This window comes from Ahaetulla prasina, chromosome 1 (assembly GCF_028640845.1).
Source record: "Ahaetulla prasina isolate Xishuangbanna chromosome 1, ASM2864084v1, whole genome shotgun sequence".
In the NCBI taxonomy this organism is placed as follows: Eukaryota; Metazoa; Chordata; class Lepidosauria; order Squamata; family Colubridae; genus Ahaetulla; species Ahaetulla prasina.
This window is the reverse complement of record NC_080539.1, coordinates 93,086,807-93,099,746: the sequence shown is the minus strand read 5'-3', so window position 1 is coordinate 93,099,746 and position 12,940 is coordinate 93,086,807. Positions and strand designations below refer to the sequence as shown.

General features: G+C 38.3%; 1 protein-coding gene across 2 annotated transcripts in view; it reads left to right on the top strand.

The window, feature by feature from the left end:
- Positions 1-12,940, top strand: part of ZDHHC14 (zinc finger DHHC-type palmitoyltransferase 14) — an 82,706-nt gene that overhangs the window by 33,925 nt on the left and 35,841 nt on the right. For both annotated transcript variants that reach the window (XM_058168773.1, XM_058168765.1), the window contains exon 3: positions 10,413-10,571. In XM_058168773.1, coding sequence (XP_058024756.1) covers positions 10,413-10,571 — 159 coding nt within the window. The remainder of the gene's footprint in view (positions 1-10,412; positions 10,572-12,940) is intronic.

Below are 12,940 nucleotides of genomic sequence, written 5' to 3'. Positions count from 1 at the left end.
TAAACAAATTAATTTGAAATTAATATTGTATCTTACTAGAATATTTACTAAAATAGGAAAATGGATGGAAAAATTTTAAGATGTATAAATGTTAGGAGAAAAGTAGCAATCTATTTAAAGAATGAATGTTGGTTGAAAGAAGTGAAAATGGCTATATGTAAGAAAGTTCTATCAACTTTACTTTAGATAAATAAAAATTGAGTAGGTAAGCAGAAACAAAAAGAGAATACAAGTGTATGTAGAAGAACAACAATAGATAGATCAAATTGAATGAAATATGATGGAAGAGTAAAGGGGTTGAAAAAAGGTGTGGTTATAAGGAGCAAAAGATTCTATAAAAAAATGAAGGTTTTTTTAGGGAACAGAAAGGTAATATGTTAATTTGTTTTTGAGTGTACTGAAAGCAAAGATAAAAACAAAAAGGCATAGAAAAGTATAGTGAATGAAGTTGGTGTAAACTTAATTTAATTAGATCCTTTCCCCTTTTTGCTTCCTGCCTTTAACCTCTTTTCTAGTACATTTTAATCTTTCTTTACATTTGGAATAATACTGTTTACCCTGAAATAGAATAGCAAGATGGGTATGTATCATCCTGTTATTTTTTAGATCACAGCTGAGTATATACTCAGCAAAATCCTTTTAAGCTTCACTGCCGTTTCATTCTTTATACAATTTCATGCCCTAAATAAATAGTGTTTCATGCAATTAAGATAATCTTGGAAAAATAACAGTTTGGTCAGCATGGTGATGATACTAGATAAAATTCTCAAACAGATATTTATGTATAAAGTAAGCGAGCATTGAGAAAAGAATGCACTGCTACGTACAGGTTGAATAGCTTTCATTTCAGCGATGAAATCCACTTATTTTCGCTACCAATTCGAGAACAGGAGTGCATGTGTGCTATGCACGCCTCTTTTGCACATGCACAGAGGGTCAAAAACGGGACATAATGATGTCCCGGCGGGTAGACAGAGCCTCCAGCCGCTGGCACTACTGGTTCATGCTAGCCGGATTGATCCGCTGTTTCATTTCCTTTTATGTTTCATGAATGACATACATTTTATTCTAGATCTGAACTAGCATCTACCACTTTTTACAGAAGCAGAATAAGCAATCATCACTCCATACTTTTTGGGAATATCAAAATAACATTACATTTCTGCTTTAATTCGCTTCTTCAGTCTTGATTCTCACAACTCTATGGACATGTTTAATTAAAACTGATAGAGCATGTATCATTTTCACCTTCCCACACTCTACCCATACTTACTAGAAATGATTTCGTGTTCCTTAGGTGATCCAGACAAAGTGAGTGCTGTGCTTTATTTGAATGATCTGAACATGTACATAATATAGTATACATTCCCTTATTCAGGCTTTAAATAATAAAAGTACAGATTGAAATTTGGAAATTGAGGTTATTAGGAAGAAATGCTTTATAGTGAAAGTGTCTATCTTGCATCAGTTCTTTTAAATTTTAAACCGAACTGACATTAGACTGCATTAGAGGAGAATGGAAAAAAACATATTGCTTTCTTGGCTAACAGCAGCGGTTAAAGCTAAAGTGGGTTAAGTTTTTGTCCATTATACAATTTGAGGGTAGGAAGAGGCAGAGAGAGGTCTGAACATTACTTCCAGCTGCATACTGATAAGATTTATCAAAGGGCAGTGTTAAGAGCAAAATTTGGAGAATTTAGCCAATACTTTGCTATAAATGTGTGATACAATATTGGTTGTGAGCTCATATTGGTTCCTAATAAGCTTCTGGATGCAATTTACTGTGCTTGTTTTTATGCATAAAGCCATTTGTGGCTTGGTGATAATTGACTCCACAACTGCAAGTATCAGCTAACCTTACTGATAAAGTGATCTCAGGAAAAACAAGTACTTGTTCCCCACTTCTGTGAAGTTAATTGGGGGAAAAGGAGGTGGAACTAGAAGGCAGTTGTAGTTTTCACGGGCAGTGCCTGTTTTTCAGAATAGCCTTTTGGCAGAAATCAGAAATTTTTAACCATATAGGAAATGTTATTGATTGTCGTGATTGGTTGGGGGGGTCTTTTTATTTATTTATATTTTAATTATTTGTATTTGGAATATTTGCACTGAAATATAAATTACTTCATTATCAAATGCTTAACATCATTAGGGATATTCAGGATATGTCAGAATATGTCAAGCTTATTGTAATGGTAAATTGCTAAAGTTTCATCTTGTCCACTAGTTGCTTGTTGACTTCTACTGATTGAATTGTTTTTTTCTGATTGAATTGTTTTTTCTAAAAAAATCTCTCATTATATACAGAACCAAAATAAGATAGCTGTCTTACTGTGCAAATAATTTGATATTTTACTAATTATCTATAATGGAATGAGAGAATGATTGTGGAAGATGGAGGGAGAGCCCACAACCGACTAATGGGCAGAGAAAGAAACTTAGAAAGAATCTGCCCTAACTAATCTGTTTTACTAATCTGTAAAAAGAAACAGCAGGAAATTTGTACTTTTAGATTTACAAGATTATATTAATGTAGCCTTGTAATAAAGTAGAATTAGCTCTTTGTATAGTGTTTCCCTGTCTGGTCTACCTGGGAGACTTGTTTAAGAATTTCAAGTTTAATCAATTGATAGGTTTTGACACAAAATGATTTAATCATTGATAAAACCTTTGTTATGGTCACAGATCAAAATTCTGTGACTTAACAAATAATTTTTTAAAAATAGACAGTTTCTTTTTATAAATAAAATCAAGACAACAAAAAATTATAACTGGGTCATTGAGGTGGTCAGGTGTGCCTAGTTTTACAGACTTTATAATATAATTTAGCTATATTAAAGGAAACCGATTTTCACCGGTCTGATAAAAAAATAAGCATAAATCAGAACTGAATTATTCACCAGATAAGGAGTTAGAAAATTGGGCCCTTACATTGTGATATATAGTGCAATATAATAAGAATGAGATGGTTTGGATTCTTCTCCACAAGAATCTCTGATAAAAATTCTTTTTATCTCTGAAATATTTTTTGTTTTTATATCTGCTTTCAAGAATAACTGCTGAGAAGAAGCTGAAACGTCATAATGCTAGTGTTTTTCAGAAGTTTAGAGTTTTTAGAAGTTTATTTGGCTTAATTTTAAATATCTTGGCAGCCTAAAAAAAGAGACTACTCAAGATCTGTCTCTGGGTAATACTTCAAAATCTCTAGCATGTTGTTTGAATGCAGAAGTGTTTGATCATAGCCCTTTATTAGATGGATGAGAATCCATTCTTGCAATTTTTACAGGTATGTTTTTTCATATTGATTTAGAATTGTCTGCAATGAGCAGCCTAGATGTTCTAAAAAAAACCCCATAATTAATCAGTGGAGAAAAAAAACAATAACTAGCAAGGAATAATAAAAATCCATGTACCTATTTTTATTGTAATTAAACTTCCCCTCCCTCCTAAATACTTAGTACCATGTTTCAGAGAGGCAAAAAAAGATATATGGTCCCACCTAATTACCAGATAGCATAATAGTTTGATTTTATATTGGGGTTTATTAATATTTTAAATTTTAAATTCATTTTTAACTTTAATAATTGCTATATTTTAATTCGTTTTAATTGTATATATCTTGTATTTTATTTCTGGCTGTACACCGCCCTGAGTCCTTCAGGAGAAGGGCGGTATAAAAATTTAATAAAATAAATAAATAAAATAATAAACAAAAGTCGGATATGCATTCTCAGTGAATTAAAGTTTTAATGGTGCAGGAACATGTAGTGCATCTCTGATGAAATGGAAAGATTATACAGATATTATTGATTTTTGTGCATTTTGGATTACATAGTTTTGGTATGCATTGCATTTGGTACAGCCTATGAAAAACCAATTACAAATATTTAAATATTTTGGCTTGCTTTGGTGATTTAGCCTTGTTGTTTGCTTTGCAAAAATTAAGCTCCTTGTTTTAATATAGTTAATTTCAAGCGCAGATCAATAAGTGCTAGGGCACTCAGAGTTTATTTTCAATCAAATAACGTCTGCAAATATAAGCACTACATCATAAAATACAATTGCCTAGAATAATTTTGGCTACAATAGGGTTGATGTTTAAATTGAAGAGGAAAGGAGCCAAAATACATCCTGGTCTACAGTGCTAAATTTTAATAACACAGTCTTTGCATTATGCTCCAATGGATCTTGTTCTATGATTTACAACAGTTGGAATCTGTAAACTTAGATCCTAGACACACACACACACACACACACACACACACACACACACACACACACGAGTTTGCTCTATCCTGTTCCAGTGAAAAGGACCTGTCTCTATCTAAGAGCAATTCACCCACTTTCCTGGAATAGTCTCTCAAATCTGGTAATGTAATTCATAAAAGCAGAGTCTTTGGCTTGGTATTGTTTCCTGAGATATTCCATGAGAGGACTGCCAAAGTTTTAGGAAAAACAAAACCAAAAATTATTCAGAATTTCCAGTGGACAGCATTGACAGAGAAAATAGTTCCTGAATCACCAGTAGCATGAGAAAATACTCATTCCTTGTTGTTAGGATCATCTGGAGGATGGGACAATAAGTCAAGAGGAGGCTCTTTAGAGAAGATCATTGAGTTCCATTGGCAGGCTTTTGTCTAGGTATCTTTGCTAAATGTTGAAATAATTATTGCACCCTTTTATTACCTTGATCTTTAGTCTTCATTTAATTCTTGCATTGGTTCATGGCTGGGATGGAGTCACTTAATTGTGCAAGGTGAGGTGACTGTGTTATAGTTGATTTTAAGTGAATTATTACACAATTGATAAAGATTCCCTTTTCATCACAGAATAGCATAAGTATTTTTAAAAGTCTTTGTAAATTAGCTGATGACGCAGAATACAACTTTTGTTTTAAAAAAATCCTTATTAGAAAGGTTACTACTTCTTTCTTTAATAATTGTTTGGCATTACAAAATAAACCATATTAGCAAAGCACATTACTTATGTGGATGGATATATTTATATTATTGCATAATGAATCTAATAGGAATTGCATCTTTTCTATATGAACATTTCATTTTAACATTATAAAAAAAGTACTTCAAATCTCCTAGGAACACAGTATGCTTGTTAAATAGCTGCTCTTTGTTTGCCAGCCTGAAAGAAGATATACAGATAGTCCTAGCCTGAAAGAAGATATACAGATAGTCCTTGACTTACAACCATTCGTTTAGTGACTGTTTAAAGTTACAGTGGCACTGAAAAAGTGACATTTTACACTTACAACCATTGCAGCATCCCCATGGGTCATGTGATCAGAATTTGGATACTTGCTAACTTGCTTGTAGTTATCATGGTTGCAATGTCCCAGGGTCATGCGATCACCTTTTGTGACCTTCTGACATGCAAAGTCAATACGGATGTCAGATGCACTTAACAATCATGTTACTAACTTAACTGAAGTGATTCACTGAACCTCTGTGGCAAGAAAGGTCGTAAATTGGGGCAAAATTCATTTATTAACTGTTTTGCTTAGCAATGTAAATTTTGGGCTCAATTTGTGGTTGTAAGTCGAGGACTACCTCACCTGTGATCCTGTAAGAAGTCACAGCATACTAGTGAGTAAACTTCTTAAAGCAGATGCAACTTTGTTGAAATTACTGCACAATTCAGTCCGCTACAGCCATCTTGATAGGTTCTTGCTTTTTAAGAGACCCTTGCCTTTATTTAGAGAATACCAAATAAGATATAACTCTTGCTTAATCTCCTAAATGTCATAGTTAAATAGCAGTTCAATGACATCTTACACCAGAGTTCCTAAAAATCAAGTTTCTTCACTGCCTGTAGTGGTGCAGTGGTTAGAATACCAGAGGTGGGTTTCAGCAGGTTCTGACCAGTTCCGGAGAACCGGTAGCAGAAATTTTGAGTAGTCTGGAGAACTGGTAGTAAAAATTCTGACTGGCCCTGCCCCCATCTATTCTCTGACTCCCAAATCCCAGCTGATTGGGAAGAAATGGGAATTTTGCAGTAATCTTCCCCTGGATTGGGGTGGGGATGGAGATTTTATGGTATCCTTCCCCTGGAGTGGGGTGGGAATGGAAATTTTATAGTATCCTTCCCCTGCCATGCTCACCAAGCCACACCCACAGAACCAGTAGTAAAACATTTTGAAACCCACCACTGTAGAATACAGTGCAGGCTAACTCACTGCTCACTCCAAGATTTCAATTCTCCTTGGCTCAAGGTTGACTCAATTTTTCATCCTTCTGAGGTCGGTAAAATAAGGACCCAGATTTTTGGGGGCAATATGCTGACTCTGTAAAATGTTTAGAGTGCTGTAAAGCACTGTGAAGCGGGATATAAATTTAAGTGCTTTTGTTATTGCTATCTGCTAGTGAAATTTACAAATCTTAACAAATCTGGAAAAGACACTGGAAACTAGAATAATTTTAAGTTTTTAGAAAAATAGTGGAAAAACCAGTTGCTTGAAATAACAGGCTTATGCAAATACTTGAAATATTTAAAAAACATAGTAAAGTTTGGTAATTTGAAACAGACTGTTGGTCTGCTGTCAAGTCATCAGATTACATGAAATTTAATGTTGCAAGCAATTCTCTCCAATCCAAGTTAAAACAAATTCATGATTTTAATTCACAAATCTGGGGCACTTTAATTTTTCATTTAGTCCCATTTTAGTTATTGTAATCAGTAGAAAAAAATCTGTTATTAAATATTTAAGGATTATAGCCTTACAGCTTCATTACATTTAAGTAGTTGAATGGAAAAATATACCCCCTGAAGTGAAGGAAGTTTGGAAGTAAAGAAATACGGAAGTAAAATTCATGAAGAACCTACTGCATTCCTGAAAAAAGGGATTGCTGCCTTGGAAGCTTTATTGGATAAAGAACAGAATTATTTAAAAATAACATTTTTTAGCTACATAAATAAACAACTTCTGCACAATAGGCAAGGATATTAATACATTATTTTATTATTAATAAAAGTTATTTATTTATTTATTTATTTATTTAATTAGATTTTTATACCGCCCTTCTCCCAAGGGACTCAGGGCGGTTTAAGCCAGATAAAAACGAGCGACAATATAAATACAAGATAAAAATACTGTTTAAAAAACTTATTCCATTTGGCTCTAATTAAGATAAATTTAAAACAATAGAACCCATTAAAATTAAAAATATAAAATATAAAATCCTATGCCAGTCCTGCACGAATGAATAAATATGTTTTCAGCTCGCGGCGAAAGGTTCGAAGGTCAGGAAGTTGGCGAAGTCCTGTGGGAAGTTCGTTCCAGAGGGTAGGAGCCCCCACAGAGAAGGCCCGTTCCCTGGGGGCCGCCAGCCGACATTGTTTGGCGGACGGCACCCTGAGGAGTCCCTCCCTGTGAGAGCGCACGGGTCGGTGGGAGGCACTCGGTAACAGTAGGCGGTCCCGCAGATAACCCGGCCCTAAGCCATGGAGCGCTTTAAAGGTAGTAACCAGCACCTTGAAGTGCACCCTAAAGACCACAGGTAGCCAGTGCAGTCTGCGCAGGAGTGGTGTCACATGGGAGCCGCGAGCGGCTCCCTCTATCACCCGCGCAGCTGCATTCTGAACCAACTGGAGCCTCCGGGTGCTCTTCAAGGGGAGCCCCATGTAGAGAGCATTGCAGTAGTCCAGGCGAGAGGTAACAAGAGCATGAGTGACCGTGCATAGGGCATCCCGGTCCAGGAAGGGGCGCAACTGGCGAATCAGGCGAACCTGATGAAAAGCTCTCCTGGAGACGGTCGTCAAGTGATCTTCAAAAGACAACCGTCCATCCAGGAGAACGCCCAAGTTGCGCACCCTTTCCATCGGGGCCAATGACTCGCCCCCAACAGTCAGCCGCGGCTGCAGCTGACTGTACCGGGGTGCCGGCATCCACAGCCACTCCGTCTTGGAGGGATTGAGCTTGAGCCTGTTTCTCCCCATCCAGACCCGTACGGCTTCCAGACACCGGGACAGGACTTTGACGGCTTCGTTGGGATGGCCTGGGGTGGAAAAGTACAGCTGCGTATCATCAGCGTACAGTTGGTACCTCACCCCAAAGCCACTGATGATCTCACCCAGCGGCTTCATATAGATGTTGAACAGGAGAGGCGAGAGAATCGACCCCTGCGGCACCCCACACATGAGGCGCCTCGGGGTCGATCTCTGCCCCCCTGCCAACACCGTCTGCGTCCGGCCAGAGAGATAGGAGGAGAACCACCGATAAACGGTGCCTCCCACTCCCAAACTCCCTAGCCGGCGCAGCAAGATACCATGGTCAATGGTATCAAAAGCCGCTGAGAGGTCTAATAGGACCAGGGCAGATGAGTAACCCTTATCTCTGGCCCTCCAGAGATCATCCACCAACACGACCAAAGCTGTCTCCGTACTGTAACCGGGTCGAAAGCCGGACTGGAACGGGTCTAGATAGACGGTTTCATCCAGGTACTGGGGTAATTGACATGCCACCGCACTCTCTACAACCTTCGCCGTAAAGTGAAGGTTGGAGACCGGACGATAATTTACTAAAGCAGCTGGGTCCAGGGAAGGATTCTTGAGGAGGGGTCTCACCACCGCCTCTTTCGAGGCAGCAGGGAAGACACCCTCCCGCAAAGAAGCATCTGTAATCCCCCGGAGCCAGCCTCGTGTCGCCTCCTGCGTGGCCAGCACCAACCAGGAGGGGCACGGGTCCAGCAAACATATGGTGGCATTCAACCTCCCCAGCAACCTGTCCATGTCCTCAGGAGTCACAGGGTCAAACTCATCCCAAACAATCTCAACAAGACGTGTCTCAAACCTCTCATCTGGATCTACCCAATTTTGATCCAATCCGTCCCGAAGTTGAACGATTTTATCGTATAGATTACCACTAAACTCCTCGGCACGTCCCTGTAATGGGTCATCCCGCACCTCCTGTTGAAGGAGAGAGCGGGTCACCCTAAACAGGGCGGCCGGACGGTTATCTGCCGACGCAATGAGGGAGGAGACGTAGGAACGTCTCGCTTCCCTCAATGCCACTAGGTAGGTCCGACTGTATGACCTAACTAGTGTCCGATCAGCCTTGGAACGGCTGGATCTCCAGGAACTCTCTAGGCGTTTCCTCCGGCGTTTCATCTCCCTCAGCTCCTCGGAGAACCAAGGAGCTGGTTGAGATCTGCGCCGGGTCAGAGGCCGCAAAGGCATGACACGGTCTAGAGCCCCAGCCGCGGCCAGTTCCCAAGCCGCGACTAGTTCTTCAGCCGTGCCGTGGGCCAGATCCTCAGGGAACGGCCCAAGCTCTGTCAGGAACCTCCGTCAGGAATACATTATTCATTATTTTAATGAATATCTCTACACTAGAGATAACAGTTAATAGAAAACAGTTTATATGAAGTAGACAGCCTTGTGTGAGATAATCACCTTTTCAGAATGGTAGATAACTTAGGAAATTAGACAACATATTGTTGGTACTCTCAGTATTTATCAGTATCATGCACTTTCATATTACTTATTTCTCGAGAAACTGGGAGACGGGTTATTAGTTCATACTCGGCCACTGCATTTGTTACATTACTGCGTGGATATTTTTGTAAATTAGACCCTAAGGGTTCTGCCTGGACTTGATCTCTAGCTCCTTTTCTTCTTCAGGGGTGGGAATTTGCAACCTATACATATATTGGGACAGGGAGCAAAGAGTTGAAACCTTAGAATAAAAGGTAAGAAAGTGTACTTTGAATATATTTAAACAAAGGAAAGGAAGACAAGGAAGTGGTAATAGCAATGTTTAAATATCTGGAGAAGCAGTTGTATAGAGGCAAAATAGAGCTGGATATCATCAGTATATGATTAATACTGAAATCCATGGGGAGTGATGAAATTACCTACAGAGAAGGAGCAAAGAGGCATAGTGATTTAAGAAAACTTGGAAAAGGGCTAGTTAAGCCAGATTCACATAAGAAATCAAGGAAATAAAGTAGGAAAAATATTAGCCATAAAAGGGAGTAGTAGATGAATGAATTATTCATAAAGCTACTTTGTTCACCTGTGGAAACATCAAGCAAGCAAAATAAAAGTGTGGGAAATAGACAGGCAAAATTGGGAACTGGCAGAATTATTTTTAATCTCCTTATGTTTTTTAAATATATTTTTGTGTTTGTCATCTGCCTTGTTACTATGCAGATGGAAGAGATTTTGTAGCTTTGAAAATATGAGGATATAATTTGGAGAGAAAGTTGCATATTCAATGTGATGTGTTTTATAAGAGTTAAATCAAGTAGCATTTGGTTTGTTACATATTAATTTCTAAATAATAAATGATTTACAAGACACAACTAATTTTATTTAGGTGTTTCTAATTTATATTACAATAATATTTACGCAAAATAAAAAGTACTGAGAGTTTTTATGTTTATGTTTATTTCCTTATTTAGACATTGCAAATGGCTCTAGTGCAGGAGGATACCGTCCCCCTCCCAGAACAAAAGAAATAATCATTAATGGTCAGGCAGTGAAATTAAAATACTGTTTCACCTGCAAGATTTTCCGTCCACCCCGTGCCTCACATTGCAGCCTTTGTGATAACTGTGTAGGTGAGTAAAAAAAAAAAAGGCTTACTAGTCTAGATCAGGGGTCTCCAACCTTGGTCCCTTTAAGACTTGTGGACTTCAACTCCCAGAGTTCCTCAGCCAGCTTTGCTGGCTGAGGGACTCTGGGAGTTGAAGTCCACAAGTCTTAAAGGGACCAAGGTTGAAGACCCCTGGTCTAGATAGCTGTGGCAGAGAATTGATGAATTACTGGTCATTATATTCATTTGGTATTTCTCATTATTAAAGTACACCTTTGCTGTTTTGTCAAACTGGTACAACCGAAGGTAACCTGTCAGTGTTTACCCTTCTCCGTTTATACATCCCAGATTCGAATATGTAATTTCAGGTTTGCTATTCGATCACCTCAAGCTTCCTTTCAGCTGGAAATGCAACTGCTGCTCTTTGGATTGATTTTAGAGTAAAATGTCATATTTAAACTTAATGTTTAAGAAATCTGTTAATAAACTGAGGCATATATTTTGCTAAAGATAATATACATCCGAATAAAACAATATTTGCTTCAGTACACAAGGTAACAGAAAAGGCATAATACTTAATTTTATAACCAAAACATTATTATTTTTTACATTATAATGATTTTGGGCTTCTATGATTAAAAAGGGTATACACACTTTTGAGTAAAAAAATGCAGAAAAGATCCCTTGGTTGACTCCAGATTACTTCCTGGACATACCCATGTCATTTTCCTCTGCAACTGTACTGAAGTAGTTTATCTGTGCCTTCTTCTGGGACTGTTTAAACTCCCCAGTCTACCTGACAACCCTGAGTACTTGTCGAGACCTGATTCTTGTTTAGCTTCCAGACCTGAGCAAATTTGATCAGGTAATGCTACCTCCTGTTGGTATGGCTTCAGGCCCCTGAATGAACTTGTAATTTGTGAACAATCATATGTCGAAGTTTATTTGGGTGGCAAAAATCTAAATCCAGAATAATCAAGGTGAGAATTAATTGCTAATGTGTTTAATGCAAAGCAGGCATCCACATGCTTCCCTTAGTGTTACCCAGAAAGGCTAGTGATGAGGGATTATTGCAACATGGAAGGCACCAAATTGTCTGTTTCTGATCAAGTTACTGAAGTAGGAGTTTAATTTATACTTCTAGATTTTCTGTGTTTTAGTAATGAAGTGGAAAAAAATGACATTATACAGATTAGCTAGGTAGAGAAACATGTAAATGAAGAATGACTAATGGATGCAGTCATACATTAAAATCATAGGGTTTCAGAGAAAACCACAAGAAGGCATACTGCCAGTGGGCACAAATGTGAATGATCCTCATTGAATTAGCCAGGTTTTTGGTATTCCACACAAAAGCCCTTGTGTTTTCTGTGGCAGAATATTTTCTAACAATGGTTTTAAAGAATGCTGTTACAATATTTGTAAACAAAAGCCAGTTCTGTTCATCTAATCCTAAAGTTAGGAGATAGCCTAACTCTACCTTCTAGATAGAGTTTTCAGAAAAGGGCTGTTTCAGTGGTGAAATCTGAACCGGTGTGCTACTGGTTCACTGGCTGCGTGCTGTGCGCCAAACACTTTTTTTTACTGCTGATTCACCCGAATTGGTAGCTAATTACCGGTTCACCAGAACCGGCAGCGTTTTTTAACTACCCGTTTACCCGAAGCAGTAGTTTTTATCACTATCAGTTCGCCCGAATCAAAGCGAACCGGTAGTATTTTATCCCTGGGCTATTTGTTTGTTTATTAAATTTACAGTATATAGCCACCCATGAGATCCCCAGGCCTAATAAAAGGCCTTTCTATCTTGGGTGGGGGACAATCTCACCTTGGAAGGTGGGATAGTAATGATGTTCCAAAGGGCAAATGCAAAAACTGTTCTCCTGGACCTGCCAAAAGAACACCTTCACCCTTTCCAATCTTTAACTACCTACCTAAGACTATTCTGCTTTAACTGATATGATAGCTGCAGAAACAGCTCAAGATCTTTCATTATTAAAAATGTCTACATTGCAAGAGCTAAGAAACATGTTCCCAAGTTCCTTTGCAATAGTGTTAGATATCTGGAGCAAAGCTGTTGAATTTAAGTAGTTGGCTAACATCTTAATAAAAATTTATCATTTTAATAAAGTTTAATTTGCTTGCTTAAAATATTTATAGAAAATTACCCCAAGTATTCAGTAAATGCTTTAGGACAGGAGTGTCAAACTCAAGGCCTGTGGGCCGGATTGGCCCACGGGGTGCTTAAATCTGGCCCATGGGGCCAACCTGGAAATATCAACGGACTGGCCCACAGTGTCTCTGCCAGCCTCCCCAGCCTCCAGCAACATTCTGCCGACCAAAAACGGGCCTTGTGAAGACCCCATGTGGTGTCCACGTGGCCCATTTTTGGTCGAC